This window comes from Plutella xylostella, chromosome 6 (genome assembly GCF_932276165.1).
Source record: "Plutella xylostella chromosome 6, ilPluXylo3.1, whole genome shotgun sequence".
NCBI lineage: Eukaryota > Metazoa > Arthropoda > Insecta > Lepidoptera > Plutellidae > Plutella > Plutella xylostella.
The window spans coordinates 10515195-10538229 of record NC_063986.1 but is presented as its reverse complement, the minus strand read 5'-3'; the positions used below and the strand labels follow the sequence as shown (position 1 = coordinate 10538229).

The following is a 23035-nucleotide window of genomic DNA, read 5'->3' as shown; positions in this document are numbered from 1 at the left end:
CTGTCCCATGTATCTTTTCCCTCTGTACACGAAAAATGACAACAACAAACCAACAAAACTTCAAAAAGCTTTGTCACGGAAAACCTGACACGAATTCAATAACATAACCAATATGGCCGGCAGAAACAAAACATATTCGCGCGGCCATAAATGTACTGGAGCTCCCACACCTGCCATTATGTCACGGCCATTTTAAAAATCGAACACCCTAATACACATAAAAGAGGCATTATGTAAAAAGTAAACGTATAAAATTGCTTCCATCAGTTCAAGCCGCTCAACCCCAAATAGTCATTTGTGGGCAAAAATGGCCCGTAAACTCCTTTATATACGGCCCACTTTTGGCACAATTCAGTTATCAATTTTGGGGGAAAATTTAATTAATTGCTATTGCCGAAATATTGGAAACGAATTTAACTTTTCTTTTAGAGGTTTTTCAAATGGCTTTTTCGTTTACTATGGCGTTGTTCGTTTGTAAATCTGGTCCAACGAACTCGACACTCAAAGTGACTTCATGTCGGTCAATAATGTACTTTCATTTATTTTTAGGGTTACACATTAATTGAGAAAGAAAAAATACAATTTTGCTTGATTCATAACCCAGCGACAATAATTGATGAGACGAGCCTTAAGCCCATAATTTATGAACTGCTGACTTCAATTTTAAAAGGTAGGTAGGTATTGAACTATAATACCTACTTACTTCAAACAAAAACAAGTGACGTCTCAAACATAAGTTTAGGTTTTTCACAGATGAGTTATGCGATTGCACTTCAACTGCATTGGACTACCTAGCTGTAAATTAAATAAATAAATAAACTTACCCAGCCACCAATTTTACAGCAGCAGCGGAAAAAATAGGGACCATTATCAACCCTGTTTTCTGTGAATTCGACAAAAGGGGGTACAAATGAAATTTTAATTAAATTTCCTGGTTGATACAGTACTGTAGCAGCCATGGCGCTCGCCTGTTGCTGCTATTAGTGGCTACAAAAATATAAGCTTGTACGCAATATGACTATGGAAAGTTTTGTTTTCTACCTCTACATAGGTATGTTATATTACGAATATTTTTTTTCAGTATACCTACCTAATTCAACATCGTTGACTACAATGAACTACCTACCGTCTCGTAAGTCCACGGGAAAGCGCTGGATGCGGGCTGCTTCAGATAGAACAAGGTGGAAAACTTATAGGAGGTCTAAACGTAGACCGTCGTAGCAGTGGACGTCCTATGGCTGATATGATACACATTATATATACCTACGTCCGGCGGCGGCATCCTTATATACAGGTAAGCTAATAATCTGACAGGCCAACCCTTTCACCATGATGACCAACCCTAGTCTAGATCTTGTGTTTGTCACCGACGATGACACGATAAGAAGAAGACCATCATTATTAGCATGTAACCTGCGGATTCCTCTTCTCATAATCATCATTATCCAATAATCATCCACTGCTGGATATATAGTAGGCCTCTCCCAAGGAGCGCCACAACACTCGGTCCTCGGCCTTCCTCATCCAATCACTACCCGCCACCCGCCTAAGGTCTTCAGTCCAGCGGGCAGGAGGGCGTCCCACGCTGCCTGTTCATGGTCTCCACTCGAGAACTCATCTACCCCAACGGTTATCAGTTCTTCGGCAGATATGACCACACAAAGAGCACCATCATTAAACCTTCCACAATCAAGCACTACGGGCTACGGGAGATCCTAGTCTATCTCTACTACTCATTTATCTTGTCAGCTCGGATGCGTCCTACGCTATGTATACTGGTCTTCTTTCCAGAACTCTTGAAGATGTGAATCGTAAACTTATTGATTATGTAACGATAATATATTTACGAGTTTCACATTACTAAGGGCTGATTTTTCAATGGTCAGAAATGGCTGATGAATAATTCTGATGGTGTCGCGTCAGAAGTTCTTCAGATAACGTTTATTTATTGAAAAATCTGCCCTAAATTTGTAACTTTTTGAGTTACTTATTTGTGTATAAGTTTTATTGGAGTACCTAGGTACTTACGCAATTGACGCCCGGAGCGACATTGGGTCCGTGGCTCACTCAATCACAGATGCCGCAAATATACTCACAAACACTGAAAAAGTTCCACCTCCCAAAGTTATGTCACTGGAGCTTTTTCAGTGCTCGTGAGTGCACAATTGTGTATATTTTTAGTCCTCGATACCATCGGCGGGTATACCCGTGTCCCCGCTGATCTATGCTGGTTGTTAAAGAGTTCCCATTCCTAATTAGCTAAAAATTCCTCTACTAGACTCTCTTAGTCATTGAATAATTTTAACTAATATGGTTCAAATAACAATATACTTGTCAAAAAAACCAAGTCTCGTAACTCAGTTGTTCTATGGTAAAAAGTTGTGAGATCCATGTAATACCAAGTCTTATCCACGCACGCATCTCAATCTTAAAAATATTTAATGTTTTATATAAATATATTGACTCGGCCATCGAATGGAAACACGTGTTAATTAAATTATTTAGTGCGATGACCAAGTCAATATATTTATATAAAACATTACTTCATCAAATTTCCCTAATATACCTAATATATTTATATGACATTGTTTTTATATGATTTGTTACATGCCTAATTTAATTAATTTACTTTATTTCGGAGGCCACAAATTGACAAACCTCCGGTTCGCTGACGATATTGTCCTATTCTCCCACTCAGCACCCGAGCTCCAACAAATGTTGCGAGAGCTATCCACGGCAAGCCTTGAAGTTGGACTGATGATGAACCGGTCGAAGACGAAAGTTATGACCAATAGCACGAAACGTAGGGTTGAGGTAGACGGGCAGGAAATACAATACGTCAATGAGTACATTTACTTGGGCCAGATAGCGTCCTTCGAAAACAGGCAGGACAAGGAAATTGATCGTAGGATTGAAAACGCCTGGAAGAGCTTCTGGTCCATGAAGTCGCTAATGAAGGGCAACCTACCTTTGTCCCTGAAGCGTAAACTCATTGACACGTGTATCCTGCCTGTCCTAACCTACGGTGCTCAAACATGGTCACTGACTGAGTCTCAAAAGTCCAAACTCAAGGTTTGTCAGAGAGCGATGGAGCGCAGTATTTTGGGAGTAAAGCGAACAGATCGCATTCGCAACACCGACCTGCGCTCCAAAACTCAAATAGCTGACGTGGGTGCCAAGACTGCTAAACTGAAGTGGGACTGGGCGGGGCACGTCTGCCGTATGCAGCCGGAGAGGTGGGCAAAAAATGCCACCAAATGGATACCCAACAACGGCCGCCGACGCAGAGGCAGACCAAGAAAGAGATGGCGGGATGACTTGGACAATTTTAACACGGAATGGTGTGAGCAGGCCCAAGAAAGGGATAAGTGGAATGTTCAGGGAGAGACCTTTGCCCAGCAGTGGGACAATAGAGGTTAAGAAAAAAAAAAAAAAAAAAACTTTATTATATTATTATTAATAATTATTATGTGTATGACGATGTATTGAACTGAATAAATGAATATGAATATGAATTTTTTGTACGATTTGGCAGGGGCACTACCGTGCGCCTATATTTACTTGGTGGGGGCAATGCCGTGCCCCCAGATATGTGATTATAAATTATTTAAGCAGTTATGTAGAAAACTGGACCAAAAGTGTGAAAAATTTTACTCGAGTTGGCACTACCGTGCCCACAAATATTTTAGTTTTTCCTTGATTCATACACCAAACTACTTATATTCCAAATTTGAAGCTTCTAGGTCTGCTAGAAGTGCCTTAGAATTTTTATGATCGGTGAGTGAGTGAGTGAGTGAGTGAGTGAGTGAGTGAGTGAGTGAGTGAGTGAGTGAGTGAGTCAGTGAGTCAGTGACAAAATTAAGAAACTTTGACCCGTTATAATTCTTAAACTACTGGTTCAAATTGAATGAAATTTGAAATATACCGTGTCTTTACAATGCCTGCATGGTTAGTGAAAATTCAGTCTTCTAGTTTTATCCACGACGAAGTTACAGGGGGTCGAAAATGGCCTGAATTGCTTCGAGAAAAGGATGGTACGGCCGTGCCGCTTTTTTGCTCGACTTGGTGGGGGCACTCCCGTGCCCCCAGATTTCCTCCAAATAATATTTATCCTCGCTCCATTTAATAGCAGAAGGTATCTTCACACGAGGCAGGTATCGGTGGAAAGTTTTACGTATGATGGGGATGATCTAGATCACCTGCCTTCAGGGTTATAGTCATGCTAGGTGCAGACCGCAGATGGGTACTAAATTTGTAGGTATATAAGTACTTGCCGACCGTTTCTGCTTCAAAAAGGATGGAAAAATCTTCACCTATCTTGCCAGAGGGCGTCCGACGAGGAGGAAGAGATGAGATTGTTGCAGGGTCCTACTCGAAAGAAGCCTATGCGAGTGACGTATCAACTTTACTGTTCCCTGCCTACGGTTGGCTGGAATAACATCGAAGGTTGCTCTAGCTCTATACTGACACACAGCAGCGTTTCGAAACTTACGTTTTTCGTTATATAGAGTAACCTTCCTGGGCAGTGATTTGACTCTAATATGACTGGTTAATCCTTTCACAACGGTGGCAAATACTAGTCCAGCTCCGGTTTTTCACAAAATAAGATTGTAGGTAGGTAAGTGAATAAAAAACTTGGGAAGAATAACAAACACATAATGTTCCGACATATATAATTTGTATTAAATCAACAATATTCTTAAGTCTTTACATTCTTTGGTATAGTAATCAGCTCTTTGGGTCAATTTTGTTTCGAATAAATTCTTCACATTCTCCCTTCTTACCGGCACATTTACTTCTATTAAGGTACTAATTATATTTATTATTTATTTATTTTTATACACATAATCTTTATTAATTAATTTATAGCAACACAACAGTTCTATGTAATGTTAGTTCTACAAATCCACAAAATTGTATTGACTATAATTAATATTTGGCAGCCGAGAAGCGTAGCGGCCGACCCTGGCGACGTGACTGAAACAAAACATAATTTCAAATTAATAAACGTAGCAAGTGCAACAGAGAAAGATAGATACACAAATATAACAGGGTTGTGCAAAATTCATAATACAAAGTTGTCGAAAGAAAGGTGTTCAGCGTCGAAAACCCTTTAAAACTACTAAATTTTGAAAAAAAATTATAGGATTTTGTGAAAAAAGTATAGTAGGTTTGGTTACCCAAAATGGGTAAGTTTACATATTCTTAAAAATTCTCTGATGCCAATAAATAATGCCAATGTAGCAGCTCACTCGCCAATTTTCTCTCCAAACTTCTAACGAACTGATTTTGGAGTTATCGTAATTTTATTGTACACGAGTGTTCATGGAAGTTAATAAATAACTATATTATAGTGTGTTAATTAAGTAATCATATAAACCTAGGAGTATTTTTTTACAATGAAATCGTACTAGAATTCTGTCTAGTTTCAAAATATTAATTTTAAAATTGCAATTTTAAGGGGCATTGTTCAGCTTAGTATGATGCATACTGAAGCAAAAAAGCGCCGGTAGTTATATAAAAACGCATAAAAATGAATGAAATTGCATACCGATGCGACGGTCCGCAGTTCAAGCAAAATAATAGAATTAAAGTTATAGAACATAGCGCCGAGAGTTCAGGAGAAAACAATTAAAAGTGTTTGGATTGCTAGAAACTTATAGAAAAACTTGGAACGCCCCTTAATGCGAAGTCTGCAGATTTTATAATGCAAACCGTCGACCCGGAAAGCGGAAAACTAATATTAATTAATTCAATTATAATTTCTTTACATTTTCTGCACCTATTTTTAACATACTTACCAAAATGTTTCCGTGTATCGGGGGTGTTTGGTAAAGTAGTATGTATATACCTAAGTTTTGAGGGTGCCAACACTGCAATTAAAATGCATTAGATCCAGACGGACCACTAGACCCCAAACCAGATGTTAGTTTTTGCATGAAATATTGACAAATATTTCGCATTCGTTTTGGTACTAATTTTTAAGAACTTATTTTACTTTAACTTTTCTGATATACTCAGGTCATAGAAACGCCTGACAATAACAGATTACGGATCTGTAACCAACTATTTTTGTCCATAACCAGCCAGCTAACTCAATAAATAACTGACAATGTTGCCACAATGACTCCTGTTTTCCCGAAGCAGTAAATCTATTAGTAACATTCGCTAGCAAACTTAGTTACAGCGGCTCCCGACGTCAATGCACGTCACGCCTAAAACCAATATTACAAGCCACCCGCTATATTACCACCATGACAGGCGAAATTGATATTTGTTATCATGAGTTTAGGATGCACAGTCCATTAACGATGAATAAGCGTTTTCGCCTGCAACATCTGCAAGTGGCTGTAATAATTCTATAATAACTATAATTTGACAGAATAATACAATTATTATCTAAATTATTGTAGAATATTAAATTTACTATGATGATCATGGACCAATGCTGTCAAGCTATTTGATTAGGTTTTCATGAGTATTCTGCTAGAGAAAAATAGTCCTAGTTACATATTATTATCATCAGGCTTAAGTGGTAATCAAAAAGTAATCAATGGAAATACGTAATAAGCGTTCGAATAATAATGTACTTAGTTCATTTCCTTTCATTGAAAACGGGGGCGCTATTTTCTATGCATACAATACAATAATCAAGAATTGTAACGGATTAGTTTGGATATAGGTAAAAAAATATAGTTTTGTTTGGCCAACATACCTAAATTGTACTTGTTCATATATAACTTTTAAGTCTATTTTAGTATCAAAAAGCTATGAAATCGAGGATTAGTTCATGGGACTCCCGCTGCAATGATACCCGGGCGGGCTCCACCACGCGTCCAAGATAAATGTATTAGCGGAGAACAAAGCGCCAGTGTTGCCATTCAGAGGAAATTGTCTCAGTAAATGAGTCGAGTGTCAGTAACTCATCGCCCCTCAATGCCTCCGCCAGTAATCTTATTAACATTTCCTGCCTTCGCGATGTTTGGGCCCGAAGGGTTATTGCGGACACTATTTCATTGTCTTGAGACAGTGCTGCCACTGTGTTAGGTGTAACGATGTATTGTAACTTTAGAATAAAGTTGTTGTTTTCGTAAGAAAAGCAAATATGATTTGTTTAATTTTGTGGTACTCTCATACTATGTTTAGGTTCACAAAAGGAACCCCCTAGAATACTGTACTACACTGTACAGTCATTATAAGTACCTACCTACTTCTGGCGTACGATTAGCGCTCATAGGATATAGACATAGACGCTAATCTGACTGGCTTATCCCTTCATCAAGGCGATAAACCCTAAGCAGTGGACAATACAAATTGTTTTTGTGCTCCCACTGCTCTTCCTTCATCGGTAGTCGGTACATACCGGCCCCATTTAAGTTATCTATCATACCCAAATTATACGAAACTTCTCGTTCTCCAGCTGGATCTGCACGTAGAACTCCGAGCGGAACAACTATCCTATTGTTATACAGGTGTTGCAAAAGTGGTATACTAATCAAAAAGGAGGTGACTCATGGGGTCATTATAAGCAAATTTTGCTCTACATTTGGAATTTCTCGGTTCTCCATAGTAAAAAATCGCGTTTTTATATCGTAGAATAAAAGTGGGCATCAAATGACCCCCTGAGTCACCTCCTTTCAGCTGAGGATACCCTTTTGGAAACACGCTGTAGAGTATAATAAACCACCCACCTCGTTCAATCTTAGGGTCGCCGCTCCCCGAGTACAGCGAGACGGCGGCGGCGTCCTCCCTGTACAGGTCGCCGGCGCGCGCCTCGCAGCGCAGGATGGGCGCGCCGCGCTCGTAGTGCGCCGGCCACAGCTGAGTCTGCACGTGCCACTCCGTAAGGACCTACTGTGGTTTTGATGTACAGGGGGTTGCAAGAATGGTGTACTAAGACGAAAGAGAGGTAACTCAGGGTGTGATTCTAAGCAAATTTTGGTAATTTTTGCTTTTTGATTTACAAAAATCATAGAGAAGGTTTGTTTTTAATAACCCCCTGAGTCACCCTTTTTTGGCTAAGTATGTCCTTTTTGCAACATCCTGTAGAGGTAACCAAGGTTCTCGTTCTTTAGGCACCCTGAGTCCCTTTCGGCTTAATATACCCTTTTTGCAACACCCTATAGAATCTCGTTCCCATACACCCACCTCGTTCAATCTTAGGGTCGCCGCTCCCCGAGTACAGCGCGACGGCGGCGTCCTCCCTGTACAGGTCGCCGGCGCGCGCCTCGCAGCGCAGGATGGGCGCGCCGCGCTCGTAGTGCGCCGGCAACAGCTGGAGCTGCACGTGTCACTCCGTGAGGACCTACTGTGCTATTGATGTACAGGGTGTTGCAACAGTGGCGTACTAAAAGGAGGTAACTCAGGGGGTCATTATAAGCAAATTTTGGTAATTTTTGCTTCCTAATAGTAAAAAGTCACATAACCAAGAAAGTTTCTATGACAAAGCATATTTTTTTCGTAGATTTTCAAAAATCATGGAAAAAAGTATGTTTTGAATGACCCCCTGAGTCAGACTCACACCCATTCAGCTTAATATACCTACCCTTTTTGCAACACCCTGTAGAGTGTAATAAAGCACCCACCTCGTTCAATCTTGGGGTCGCCGCTCCCCGAGTACAGCGCGACGGCGGCGTCCTCCCTGTACAGGTCGCCGGCGCGCGCCTCGCAGCGCAGGATGGGGGCGCCGCGCTCGTAGTGCGCCGGCCACAGCTGGAGCTGCACGTGCCACTCCGTAAGGACCTACTGTGCTATTGATGTACAGGGTGTTGCGAAAGTTGTGTACTAATCCAAAAGTGGGTAATTCTAAGCAAATTTTGGAAATTTTTGCTTTTCTGTAGTAAAAAGTAATTTGACCAAGAAAGTTAGTTAGTAGTTAATTGACAAAAATCGCATTAAAAAACCTAGTTTAGAATGACTCCCTGAGTCACCCCTTTTCGGCTAAGTATGCCCTTTTCGCAACGCCCTGTAGAGGACACCAAGATTCTCGTTCTTCAGACACCCTGAGTCCCTTTCGGCTTAATATACCCTTTTTGCAACACCCTGGACCACAACCTTCTTGCTTTAATACACCCACCTCGTTCGATCTTAGGGTCGCCGCTCCCCGAGTACAGCGCGACGGCGGCGTCCTCCCTGTACAGGTCGCCGGCGCGCGCCTCGCAGCGCAGGATGGGCGCGCCGCGCTCGTAGTGCGCCGGCCACAGCTGGAGCTGCACGTGCCACTCCGTAAGGAGCTACTGTGCTGTTGGTGTACAGGGTGTTGCGAAAGTGGTATACTAATTCAAAAGGATGTGACTCAGGGGGTCATTATAAGTAAATTTTGGGAATTTTTGCTTCTTTATAGTAAAAAGTGGTGTGACCAACAAAGTGTTTATGGGAAAGCTAATAAGTATCTTTTTTTCGTGAACTTCAAAAACCTAGAAAAAAGTATGTTTGAATGACCCCCTGAGTCACACTCACACCCTTTCAGGTTAGCATACCCCTTTTTGCAACACTCTGTAGAGTATACATATATACTATACCTCTCGCTCTACTCTCCTGAACACCCCCTTTCAGTTTAATATATACCCTTTTTGCACCACCCCGCATAGTGTAATAAATCACCCGGGAACACCCAAATATTCCGAAAAACTTTTTTCCGAATTTGATAACACCGAATATGTAATTTACGAAATATTGCAATACCGATTTTTTAAAATATCGAATTATAAAAATTACGATAATTATAATTTCGAATATTATAATCACGAATATTGTTATTACGATTGTTAAATATACGAACGTTAAAAAATACGAATACTTTAATATACGAAAAATAAAATACCTATTTATTAAAATCACGAAAAATTAAAATCCCGATCGGAAATATGATAATTCGTGATTTTGACAAAAATTCATCATATAATATGCCATTTATTTCCAAACTAAAGTGACTTAATTATTAATTTTATATAGTTTTACATTTTACAATTTAACATTCTATATCAAAATTTTATCAATTATCTTAAATTCACTATGATGCATTATTAATTATTAACTTTACTAAATTGATTACATTTCTATAACTAAGTATACATTATTTATTAATTTAACCAATTAATATCAGTACTTACTCTATTTTTATTACATTATTAATTTAAATTAAGATAATTTCATTATTAATTTTACTAAATTGATTACATTTGACAAAAATACATAAACGTCTTTAAAACTTCAGAACCAAAACCAAAAGATAGGTGCGACGACGAGCAAAGCGAGGAGGAGCGTGTTAGGTGCACATAGATATCGAAAAACAAAGCGGAGCGCAGCGAAGCGGAGCGGAGCGTTTCAAATATAGAGTAAAATTTTTGTTATACAGTTAAATATTTGTAGTATTTGTTGTTAAGTTACAGAACAAAGCCAATATAATATAAATATAATATAATACAATTGGTCGGATTTTTACGGTGGTTAACCTTAAAAAGTTTAGGACCCAAACCTAAAGATAGGTGCGACGACGAGCAAAGCGAGGAGGAGCGTGTTAGGTGCACATAGATATCGAAAAACAAAGCGGAGCGCAGCGAAGCGGAGCGGAGCGTTTCAAATATAGAGTAAATTTTTTGTTATACAGTAAAATATTTGTTGTATTTGTTGTTAAGTTACAGAACAAAGCCAATATAATATAAATATAATATAATACAATTGCTCGGATTTTTACGGTGGTTAACCTTAAAAAGCTTAGGACCCAAACCTAAAGATAGGTGCGACGACGAGCAAAGCGAGGAGGAGCGTGTTAGGTGCACATAGATATCGAAAAACAAAGCGGAGCGCAGCGAAGCGGAGCGGAGCGTTTCATATAATACAGCTTAAAAAATATTGTTTGTATACGGATTATGCTGTTAATAAACATACTCGTACAATTCCTAATATATGACTATTTCTTGTTCACTAAAAACATTCGGGAATTTGTATTTTCGGAATATAAAAAATTCGGAATTCGTAATTTTAACAATTCGATATAATAAAAAATCGTACTTTTGAAACATCGAAATTATAATATTCGGAAATATGACTTTCGTCATTTTAATTAATCTGTGGTATGAAATTTCGTTTATTATACTATTCGTGATTTTCGCTATTCGGAAACTTAAAATTCGGGATTGTGAATTATTCGGAACTATGAAATTCGTAATTATGAAAATCGTTATTTTCATATTCGTAAAAAAGTAATTCGAAATTCTGTAGTGTACCCAAATCACCCACCTCGTTCAATCTTAGGGTCGCCGCTCCCCGAGTACAGCGCGACGGCGGCGTCCTCCCTGTACAGGTCGCCGGCGCGCGCCTCGCAGCGCAGGATGGGCGCGCCGCGCTCGTAGTGCGCCGGCCACAGCTGGATCTGCACGAAGAACTCGGAGTGGAAGAGCCCTTCGGCCATGGGGAGGACTTGGTGTAGGCCGGGGGTCACCTGCGGGAGATGGAAGTTTTAGATGGTGGGAAAGTAGAAGTGATTCTTTAATTTTGGGTCTTAAGTTGTAGGGGCTTGAAGTTCTAAATGTGGTGGGCATATTTTGGTTGCTACTGATAAAAGGGTTAAGAGGTTACGATGTTTGGTGGTTTTGGTTGATTTCAGAATGAATGATGGATAGCAGAATTGCAGAGGTAAGGAATGGGCTAAGCTATTTACTCTCATTTTGGTTGAATTTTCAAAAAAGATTTCGAAGTTAATTTGACTTCATGTCGCAAAGCTAAGGTTGTTGGACTCTATTCCTGCTAACGTTTTAGGTAAAACAATTTAGTTAATACATATACTACATAGGTACCTTTAACATCGAATGACTATCGAATCATCGACCTACACGCAAATTCCAAAGCCGTAGCTATAACACGATTGCTGTATCGCATTCATCAGTCTAAAAGCCATACCAATTTGAATTTTAACCGAACATTTTCAGCACACAACTACCAACAGTAGAAACTTGTGTATTCAAATCTGTGGCATTAGCAGATGCAGTGTTGCCAACACAACGAACTGGCCACAAAATCACTTTAATGCCTCAGTTACTGTTTAGAGTCGGGAAATTGCAAATATCAACAAGACAACTTCAGTAAATAAACATTGTTGTGGTGCGACAAATTCAGTGGCGTCCACGCTGTTCTCCTTTGTCACTTGGCAATAGTCCCTGTGGGATTACCGGCCTTCACGAGCCTTTGTTCTAATTATTTCCGCTTATATTGGTCGCGGTGGTATTAGTAAAGTATTAGCAAATTCATCAGAATAATAACGAGTAGCTACGAAAGTGTTTACTAAGGATTTCTAAGGTCCGGGGTTACTGTAGCTTGACACACAGCAGGAACGAATGAGAGATGCCATGCATATTTGGTAGGGTACGTTCGATACGATACGGTTTAAGCGTCCGTAGCTGAACTAGGTTCAGTGATCGTAACTGATAATTGAAATTAAGCAACACATGGCACGGTCCATTTCAAGTACACAATGATTAAACCTAGTGTGACTCGCACTTGGTTGGTTTTTTCATTATACAACAAACAAGGACAAATAAAATAAATCTATACAGTTTTGCACAGAATACATAATCACAGGGTAAGTTTGTCTAATGCGCCGGTGTTGTATTAATGTTCTAGATTAATTCCGTTTCACATTTGTAATTATGTAAATGGTTGTTTCAGGAGGTGCGAGGCTGACAATCACATTAGGCTTAGTATATTAAGTACATTATGTACATACACATAGCTAGAGAGGTTTTCGCCTCACGGCGCAGGGTGCACTACAAAACCTTTTAATAAGTTAGACATTTTGATGTCTAGGTGTGAGTTTTTACTACTCATTCGCCGCAAAGTTAACTGTACCTGAATAGTATTTACTGTTATAGTGTAGAATATACATCTTAACCAAAGGTTATGGAAGAGCTGATTTTATGGATGGCTTATTGGCTATCTACGTTAAAAATTATTCGGTGGCAGGTACGGCTCGCGACCGATCACGGGAGTTATGAGTATTAATGTACAGCGATAAGCGGTTGACGCTTGCGAGACATGGCACTTAGGGAAAGACGTGAGAATAGTAACTATGTATGCATGTGAAAATTCAGTAGGTATGTTAGCCTATAGGAAGTACTGATATACTTTCAACCTTTAGAAAAAACAGCGATCTTTACTATCAATAATTGAATTTGTTCATAAGAAAGTGTGTCCTAGAAAATCCTTTTGTATAGCGTAGACTGCAAAGCCGTTATTATTCTGAGGAAACAAAAGCAGTGCTAAAAGGTCAGTCTATATGCCGAAAAACTAAGTTTCGGATGCTGCGCGAGCCACGACTCTATGTCGTTGAATTGAATTTGCCGATTGCACGATAGCTCTCGGTCGTTCGTTTTGCATCAGTATAGCCTCCTGACCCCGAGAGGTATAAATGTATGCACTGTTATTAAATTTAAAAAAAATTAAAATTTTAACTACTGAACTGTTTTGTCACTTTGTCAAAGAACAAATTGTTTAAGGGATAGGTACTTTATAAAACTTTAAAGGAATAACAGGGATACTCCATAAAACTTTTAATATAGGTATTTTTAAACTATATACCTACATATTATATTTTTTTTCAATGTCCTACTCATAGCACGCCAGGTGTCAGGAGGATAGAGTAACCCCCCTGCGTCGCTATAGGTGTCGACGTCGACACGCAGCGAAATTCATATTCTGTGTTAACTTTGCGTCGACCGAGCGTCGTCGAGAAAACTTACACTAAGCTCTTGCGGCGCCTTTGATTCGCTCGGAAATTCCATTCAATGCGATTGCAAACTTGGTTAATATTTAATGAAGTTAGGTGTAGGTACGGGGACTGGAGGAATTCAGTTTTTGTGTCAATATTTTAGTATGAGAATAGCAGAATATAGAAGCGTGAATTTCTGTGTTTGTGTGTCGTAGCTGCGAAAAGGATAGTCTATTATAAGATCGGGTGAGTTTTTCAGTTAATGTGGTAATCGATTGTTAGGGAAGTAAAAGTATAATTAGGAATAGGTATATGGAATCTGTAGAGACTAAAGAGTGGTTGATTATTTAAAATACAGCAAGTAATATTTTTTGGTAAAATACAAAAGGTTAAACAAGGAGTATACCAACCTGCCAGCGGCTAGCAGCTACACAGTATGAACTGACCACTAAATATTAAATTAAACTCTTTAGCAGAAAGCAGAGAGCATTGGACGAGATAGAGAATAATTTTAATTAAAATCCCTTACTTCAATTTGTTAAGTCTAAAATATAAAGTTATTTTATACCTACATTGGGAGAAAGTAAATTAAAAAAAACTTATCTGAAAAAGATAGACTATATACATAGAAGCAGTAAATACGCGGCTATATGCAGCAAAATAATAGCGAAAATCTTAATTCCAGTTCATTTTCTTAGTCTAGGATTTATTTTCAACAATATAAACTTATTGTACACTGCTAATATTTTGCTTGCAATTTCTGAACACAACGGCAACGCTTGAACAATGGTGTGTAGACTTTAATGCATTTCGTTCGAAAATCCTTGGAATACGAAATAGAGGCTTTAAAAGCGTTAAGACTCAGCGCCGCAGCCTCACTGCAAAATAAACTTGCTTTTATGTTAAAAACTTAAGACGAAGTGCATTTTCGTAGGTGTATACAAAATAAATAGCTAAATCGTTTTGAATAGCTGCGCGGTATAAATTAATATAACTGGTGGTTTTGGTATAAGTTTTCATAATTTCTTTAACTACAGTTTAGACTTTATTTTCTTCATATTATTTTGTTTATGACCCTTCATAAAATTTCTTCTTTGGTGTGAAAACTCAAAATATTTTTACTCCAGTAACGAAGTTTCAGTCTATACGAGTCTATGTATAACTTCTATGAAATAGACTTCTTTATCATATTTAAATACTTAGTTTATTTTCCATTTTCTATGCATCTTAAGTAATAATTTAAACTACAGTACTCAAGGAATTCCGAGTCTCTTTCTAGAAACCCCTTTCAGTTATTCCAACTTCAAAAGCACGTAAAGTTTAATTAAAAGTTCATAATAGTAATATCATAAAACGTAGCTAAACTAGGCAGTCCTTGTATTTGAAGAGACCTGTGGATTTAGAAGGAGCTTAACAGTACTGTTTCCTGCGCCTTCCTCATTCAATATATTAATTCTATTAGATCCCATTATACACTCACGGGCTATGAAAAGGTTCCACTGAGAAAATACCGAAGTAATTCTGAACTGAAAAGGCTAGCTTAATGACGCCTCCTGCAATTAATTTTAATAGAGCATCAGGATATTACCTTCATAAAACGGTAATATTTTGTTCAAATTCCAAAATTAAATTTTGGAAAAAATTGGGGTCGTTTCAGTTCCCGTGAGTGTATAATATAACTAAACATATTATACAATATTCATTTTGTTTTCATCGTAAGTTGATTAATATCATTAAATCTAGTACTTACACCCTATAGTGTACCTAATATGAAATGTTCACCCTATAACCTAACCTAAACCAATAAGTACTTAGTACAATAAAATTAAAAGGTGGATTTATTCTACAATTAATTTATTCAGAGGCCTGACATTGACATCTGATTCCGGAGGCTTTGAACATGAAGAGATTTTATTATTAAATTAAATTTTCCTTAGTTTAGTTTGTCCAATTTTCTTCAGACTGTCTGTTAGTCTAATTTCAACGTTTTATTGTTAAATGACAATTCGGTATTATTCAGCAAATTACTTAGGCATCACTGATTGCTAGGTCGTCGTGCCAGCCTCAATAGCTCAAGTTATTTATTTGTTTTGGCAGCATTCGTAAAACAAATTTTCAGAAGCCTACTGGCATCTTGAAAACATCTGACAGTCGGGTTGCCCACTTACCCGACAACTCTCTCAGCACAAGCTTGCCTGGGGTCCATCAACCCGCACTAGGCCAGCGCGGTGGACTAAATCCCTTCCTTCATTGGAAGGAGACCCGTGCCTCAGCAGTGATTGGTTGTGATGATGTGAAGTAGATAAAGACCAACACTTACTGCTTCATGGATCCCTAGTGTCTGACGATATAGACCCTGCAGTTTACGACGGAGTTATCGAGAGCTGCAGGTCAGGATTTTGACTTTGACTTCTAAAACTTCTAACTGAAACCCAGCGCTATGGCTTACCATAGCACCAAGCTGAGCTAGAACCCGTTTAAGCACCGGGAAGCAACACCCTTGGTCATTTTTCTTTACTTTAAGCTTTTATATTATTTGTTTTATTTTATTGTTGTGTTGTTTCTGTGTGTGAAATAAATTTATTTTCTTTCTTTCAAAAAGCGGGTGCTTACCGGAGAGTCATTAATGTAGAAGGCGAGCTCAGCGGGGGGGCGACTGGGCCCGCAGGAGCAGTTGGCGCGGAGCACGTCCCCTGGCGCGTGGAAGTGCTGGCTCGTCTGGATGGTGGGCGGCGATGGTGGTAGCACTGCGGAGAGATGAGAGGTTGGGGTATACTGTTGTTGTGGGAGAATACTGTGGTCGGTGAAGGTAAACTGGCAGACAGATCCTGCGGGGTCACTCTCTAATCAACCACGACTGTGTCTTGTTGTATTAAACGTGTCGATTACGTTACAATTCTCCTTGATTTGTTCGTCGATTTAGAGAGTGACCATAGGTATGAAAAACCCTAGATTAGCTGTTCTTAATACCATCGGCATTGTGGCGCTCCTTGGAAGAGGCCTGATTAATAAAAATAAAATACAGTGTCCTACTTACAGTTTCTTTTTTTCTGAAGTTTATAAGTTCTAGGAATACAAAGGTGACTTTTCTGATTCTTAAAATCTTACTCGTTAAAGGAAGGAGTAGTGAAAACACTTGATATTCATAGTTTCCCATCTCTAAACTTGCCAATGACAACGCTGCATTTGAAGAAAATGCAAAGCGTGATACTGTACCGTTGCGATCGTGCTCGGCCCGTAATCAGGCTTGTTTCCGTTTCCGTTTATTTTGGAGTATCTCACTCACTCACACTGCTGATGGAGGCATTGTATGTCTCTATTCAATCAAATATAGTTTAATTTTATTATATTATATATTCGATTCAATTGACATTATAATTAATTGATTTTTACTTAAATACCTTTATTAATTGAACACTGACTAAAATAAAAAAAATATAGGCTGTTCACACCCGAGCCTGCATTGTTTTATGGGCTGCCATAGCTTAGTCCTGATAACAACGTTTCTTGCCTCCGTTCTTCTCCAAAGACAACAAGAGCCCCTTTTTCGAAGGGATAGTAGTTTGTTAACAATTGACGATCATAATTATTTTTTTAAGATAAATGACTTGGACGATCCTTGCCACTCACAAAAAAGAAACATAAAACAAAAAGAAGTATTTAACAAACTCACCAACAACCTCCATGGTATTGGACACGATGGAGGTGGCGAAGGACGGCGCGTCGGCGGTCACCTCGCAGCTGAAGTTGCCGGAGAGGCCGAAGCTCACGCGTGTCAGCACCACCTGGCTCTGGTTGGACCTGGCCAGCTGTTGAGGGTTTGGAGGTTAGAATCGTGAGTCATAGTGTCACAGAGGAGGAAGCTGTTTTAACACCATGCGGATTTGATCACGCACGCCGGAATGCCCCGCACGCGTTCATACAAATATTCATTGTAACACATGGAATATAATGGGGGTCATCAAATCCGCGTGCTGTTAAAACACAGCCTAAATACGAGCGAATGAGAGCTGTCATGCAATCGGTAGATGTTATCTATGTTTAATAGTGGATAACATAGGTAGAATGACTCCCCTAGAACCGATACACGACACACAAACATCAAAGAGATCCTATAAGGTTTCTGTTTTTATCTTTTGATGGACGGAACCCCAAATAACGGTTTTCCCATAAAATTTCCACAAAATTGTAGTAAGCGTAATTCACTACGAAAAAAAATAAAAAACCGCTGCAAAAATGTACAGGTTTTACTCATTTTTAGTCCGCAAATAGCGCAGCAGGGAAAGACCGCAAGTTTTCCAATTATTGCTAACTGGACGCCGACGGCCAAATAAATATGGCGTATTTATGTGGAAATTACAGGCCGCGCCCAGCCACCCGAAACGTGCCATTACATAATACGCACAAATTGTTCGACGTCTTTTTCATGCAAAACAATTGACTGTTTAATTTTATTTATTTGGTTTTGTATTGTTAGGACTGATTTTTCAATGGTCAGATAAGTGTTATCTGAAGAATAAAATTGTAGCTGTCACTGTCTAATACAAACATTCAGTCGCGACAGCATTAGAATTATTGCTTAGATAACTTTTATCTGACTATTGAAAAATCAGCCCTTAGGCAGACTGATACATAGGATAGGTAGGTATTCTTTGTTTTAAAATGAATAAAAACTGATAAATTGTTTATTAAGCGGCAGTAAGCAATAAGTTCTGTTCTAACGTACTACTAAAAAAAACTTATATACCGTGAACCAAGTGAGAGGGTTTCATTCAATGGTGTCCCAAATATAAGTAGTAAGCAATAACAGTCGTATTCAAGTTCTCCAAAGCTCGACAAGCACAAATCAATACAAGAATAACGTCGAAGCGCTAGAACAAAACGGCAAAAATATAAAATGACTTGCTCTCGATTGAATCGTAAATGTTTAAATTCAATAATTATACTGGAGGGTTATTCTAGCTACACAAATAACGAAAGCTGCTGGTTTTTCACACTAGCACATCGAAATGACCCTGAGTCCCGTTTCGCATATTCCAGGAAATATTTAAGTTAACGCTGCATTGAGAACTCAATATCAACCTATTTTAATTGATATTAAGTTTTTGTTTAAATAAATATTAACCGACGGATACGTTATTTTTTGCATCACGAAAAAAACAAACGCAACGATATCCGACGGTAAATTCGCGTCGCGTCGTCAACGCTCTAGACTACAGGAATAGGGCGGCGAAGTTGCAATTTACTGCAGCTAAAGTGGAGCGCATTCCATCCATAAGGATGAGTGTTACGGTGAATGTCCCACATCAGTCAGTCTCAGTGTTTTCTGGGACGCGCCGCCATCTTAGAAGCAAGCATCAATTCTCGTGAAGCACTTTGAGCGGCAAAGCGGTGTGGTCCCAGTTTTGTTTACAATCTAGCTCATTGTCGCTAACGTTGATGCGTGTTTGTATGTAACGTTACATACATATATTGTACACTATACACATGCTAACGACTGTAATCCCCGAAGGGGTAGTCGGAGGTGAGTCGCAAGAGAGCCACGCAATATTCGCTGTACAATTTATAATTACGTGATAGGTTGCGAGCGCTATCGCCATTTTAGTACGAGTATTCTATACACACTAAGAAGAAAAAATAATAACAAATACGTACCTACATACTTTTATTACCTAACTTGTTTATACTCTTAATTATTGTTGTTTAAAAATATATATTTATAGTTTATTAATGTTGTGCTTACGACGGTAAGCAGTAAGCTCGTAAGTAATCCCGATTCCCTGGACATAATGAAATATGCCCATAATAATATTACAGTAGACTTGAACCGTAACATGATAACCTCACAATATAATGATGTTCAGCAGGCATACTCTCACATATAATATAATATTAAATCGTTAAAGTGTTATTGATCGAAGGAAATATCCAATATCCAACAACCTAAACAATTTATATACACGAGGTTACTGTTATATTATTATTATGAAGGATTTGCCGCGTGCCTTCCGTGTTTATCCTGAAAACGATTTACTGTAATGTCGAAAACTATAATACTCATGATTTAGTGATAATGACTATGCATGACAAACAATATACTTAAGTACGTATTTTTTAAATATCGAACGATAAATTATAAAATCTAGACACAGTAAAGTTATTTCTGTTATAAACAATCACTTGTCTAAATGTCTTAAATAACGAAAAATCTTAACGTTATAACAATAACGACCTTCGTTCTTATCACGGATTTTCTTTCATTTTTCGCCACAAGCTTTATTTTTACAGTGTCGCGTTACCCGTGTTGTGTTTTCTCTTGGCCTTTACCCGCTGGCCGGATAATCCTTCTCAAATGGCGTTTTCAGGGGGCTGATTCCGCTACGTTTCTTTTTGACGGATTCCTTTGGAAAGCTCGACTTTGGAAAGTTATCCAGTTACTTTTGTTACCGAGTTTACGTACATCATGGCAAATGTTTGTTTCTTCATTTTAAAGACGACCACATCAGACAGTTTTTGAAAGAATAATTTGAAACATCTGTAAACTCGGTGCATGTATTTATATTTACTTACAGAATTATAAGTACAAATCGTAAGTAGGCATACATAACAGTAACCGTTTTTTTTTTTGTTTTCCATAAATATGTATTATCTCATTATTAAAATTTGCGTACCTAGCTTATTTAATCATCATCACGACCCATTACGTCCCCACTGCTGGGGCACGGGTCTCCTTCCAATGAAGGAAGGGTTTAGGCCTAGTCCACCACGCTGGCCAAGTGCGGGTTGGTGGACCCCAACACAAGCAAGCTTGTGCTGAAAGAGTTGTCGGGTAAGTGGGCAACCCGACTGTCAGATGTTTTCAAGCCGCCCGAAGGCCTCTGACTAGGCTTAACGACTGCTGCCGAAGCAGCAACCGGGACCCACGGCTTAACGTGCCGTCCGAAGCACGGAAACGTCCAGAAAAGCACCACATGAAATTGGTCACCCATCCAATGGCATGTCAGTTGTTGCTTAACCTCAGCGATCAGTTACGATCACTGAGGCCCGCTCGACTACGGACGCTTCATTATGTACGGAGCTTATTTAATACGCGGAGGCAATTACCTAAACCCATGATTCAAGAATCCGTCCCGTTAAAAATGAGATCGTTGCCTGCAACGCAAGAATTTGTCACGTTGAAAACCCGTGACGCAAGCGTTCCTCGCGTTACAAATCGGTAGCTCCAAGGAGGTCTGAATCCCTTCTACGGAATGTTACCTCTTTGAGTCTCAGACTTTATTGGGATCTGTTTATCTTGGACTCTCATCCTCTCTTCCTTTTACTTTGAGTGGGCGTAAAATGTTTTTTGATGTGTTTGCTGAGTGTGCGGATATTTGTTTTCACATTTGCGTCGGTTATCGAGATTGCTGTCTTATTTATAGGTTATATAGGTTTTAATTTTATAATTCTATTCTATTCTTTTGTAATTTTTACCTATTTTTATTTTAATTTGAAAATGATTTATTTAGTACACACACACATTATTATTTTAGTTCATACATTTTTATATAGTCGGAATAGTCCGATGGTAGGTAGTTATAACTTTGTAGCAGTCACTTTAAAATCTAGACAGTCATATCGATTCTGAAGGCTGAAATTCTAATTTTAATGTTGTCAAAACCATAAATTCTTTGTTTGAAATTTGACTCTATGACTATTCCCTGAAATCTCATTTTATACTAGCATTGTTTTTGTTTGACAGCGTTAAAATTAGAATTTCTGCCTTCAGAATCGACATCAGTATCACTTTAATACGCTTCGCTTACTTGTGTGATCAATACCTCGCTAATAAGCTACGCTCGGGGGCCTAAAACAGACGGAATTCGTAAAATGTTAGTTTAGCGACTGTCAAAATATGGTAAGTGGAAATAGACAGGTTGAATCCACGAGCTATGTCAACATGTCAGACAGTAATATGTTGGCTCCGTTTGGGTTCAATCTGCATCGGATATTAAACTGTTTTGCTTGTGTTTTCAGCTTAATAAAGTTCATTTATATGTACAGGGTGTTGCAAAAGATATACAGGGGGCCATTCTAATTTTTTTCCCATAAATACTTGGGTGGGATTTGTTATTTTGAACGATTTCCCACAAGTAGGAGAAAATCAAAACCCAAAAGGAGAAACAAATCAAAAGTGGTCCGGAATACCGTATTAACTTTCGCACATAAAACTAATAAACATAATAATATAACTACTTAATAATTTTCAATTAATATAAGACACCATCAAAGCATTTAAGTATAGTTTTTAGATAAGAAAAGTAAAATCAAAAAAATCTATCCACATTGTAATAATATATTATAGGAGCAATTTTCTCGTATTTAATTAAGATGTAACATAAAACTTTGGCGCAAGAAATTGCTATACCCATTTTCCTTCACCATCATTATTAGATAAATGAAGGTAGGCCTTATTTTCCTTTAAGCTTCTCAATAACAATGTCTTTATAAAGGTCTGTGCACATAAATTGCCTATGTAAGTATTGGTCATTTCATTCCTTATTGTATAATGATTGAAACATGAAGGTAGGTAATAATGTCCAAAGTTATCTGTGTAATCTACCTTTAGTTTATATCCCAAATGCTTGTTATGTAAGTTCTTTTCTGTGTTCCCACTTTAGCACTTTTGTTCGATTTACTGCTACACTATTTCAACAACTTTATTAGTACATGTTTAATATATGGGTGAGAATAGTAATAACACATACACGATGTAAATGTACATAAGTTTTCCGGTTCGGGCTAGCGACAGAATAACAGCGTCATGGGGCAGTTCTGTTCCGTGACAACAACGCTGAGTCGCCCGGCCCATTCACACTAACCACAACTACTGTAAACCGCCTGTAACAGTAATTCAGTAATTTATTATACAACTACCCACACAATTGTGAAAAATAATTATGTGTACTTCTATTTTGATAATGTTCCTATTTATTAACTGTGTTCATGTCATGTATGTAGGTAGTTAGTCCAGTACAAATTTAATGTTTATGTTTTGTATTGTATTGTGTATGTTTGTGAATTAGTGTGAATAAATGGTATGAATTTGAATTTGAATTTGAATAATCAAAATCATGCTGAATTACTATCCGACCATAATTTCAGAGAGTGTTAAATACATTTAAATTCCATTGAAACTAAAACTATATCGAAACATTTTAAAATAATTAGTCACCAAACTTGAGAATTTCATTTTAATCAGTAGAAGCGCATAAGATAATAATATAAGAGTTGCTCATAACATCTTTTAAACCAATAAGTATATAAACATTTCTAGTGTGTATGCGTCCT

The 23035-nt window shown here is 38.3% G+C and overlaps 1 protein-coding gene across 2 annotated transcripts in view; it reads right to left on the bottom strand.

Annotated features, from left to right (window-relative positions):
- Nucleotides 1-4658: 4658 nt before the first annotated feature.
- LOC105383076 overlaps nucleotides 4659-23035 on the bottom strand; it is a 74384-nt gene continuing 56007 nt past the window's right edge. The window contains exons 5-9 of one of the 2 annotated variants that reach the window (XM_048621567.1): nucleotides 17379-17514; nucleotides 16319-16452; nucleotides 11294-11443; nucleotides 9077-9128; nucleotides 4659-4977 (exon numbers count right to left, since the gene is read on the bottom strand). In XM_048621567.1, coding sequence (XP_048477524.1) covers nucleotides 4883-4977; nucleotides 9077-9128; nucleotides 11294-11443; nucleotides 16319-16452; nucleotides 17379-17514 — 567 coding nt within the window. In that variant the 3' untranslated portion in view covers nucleotides 4659-4882. Of the gene's footprint in view, nucleotides 4978-9076; nucleotides 9129-11241; nucleotides 11444-16318; nucleotides 16453-17378; nucleotides 17515-23035 lie in introns of both variants that reach the window. The other variant, XM_011553090.3, reaches the window with a different exon arrangement.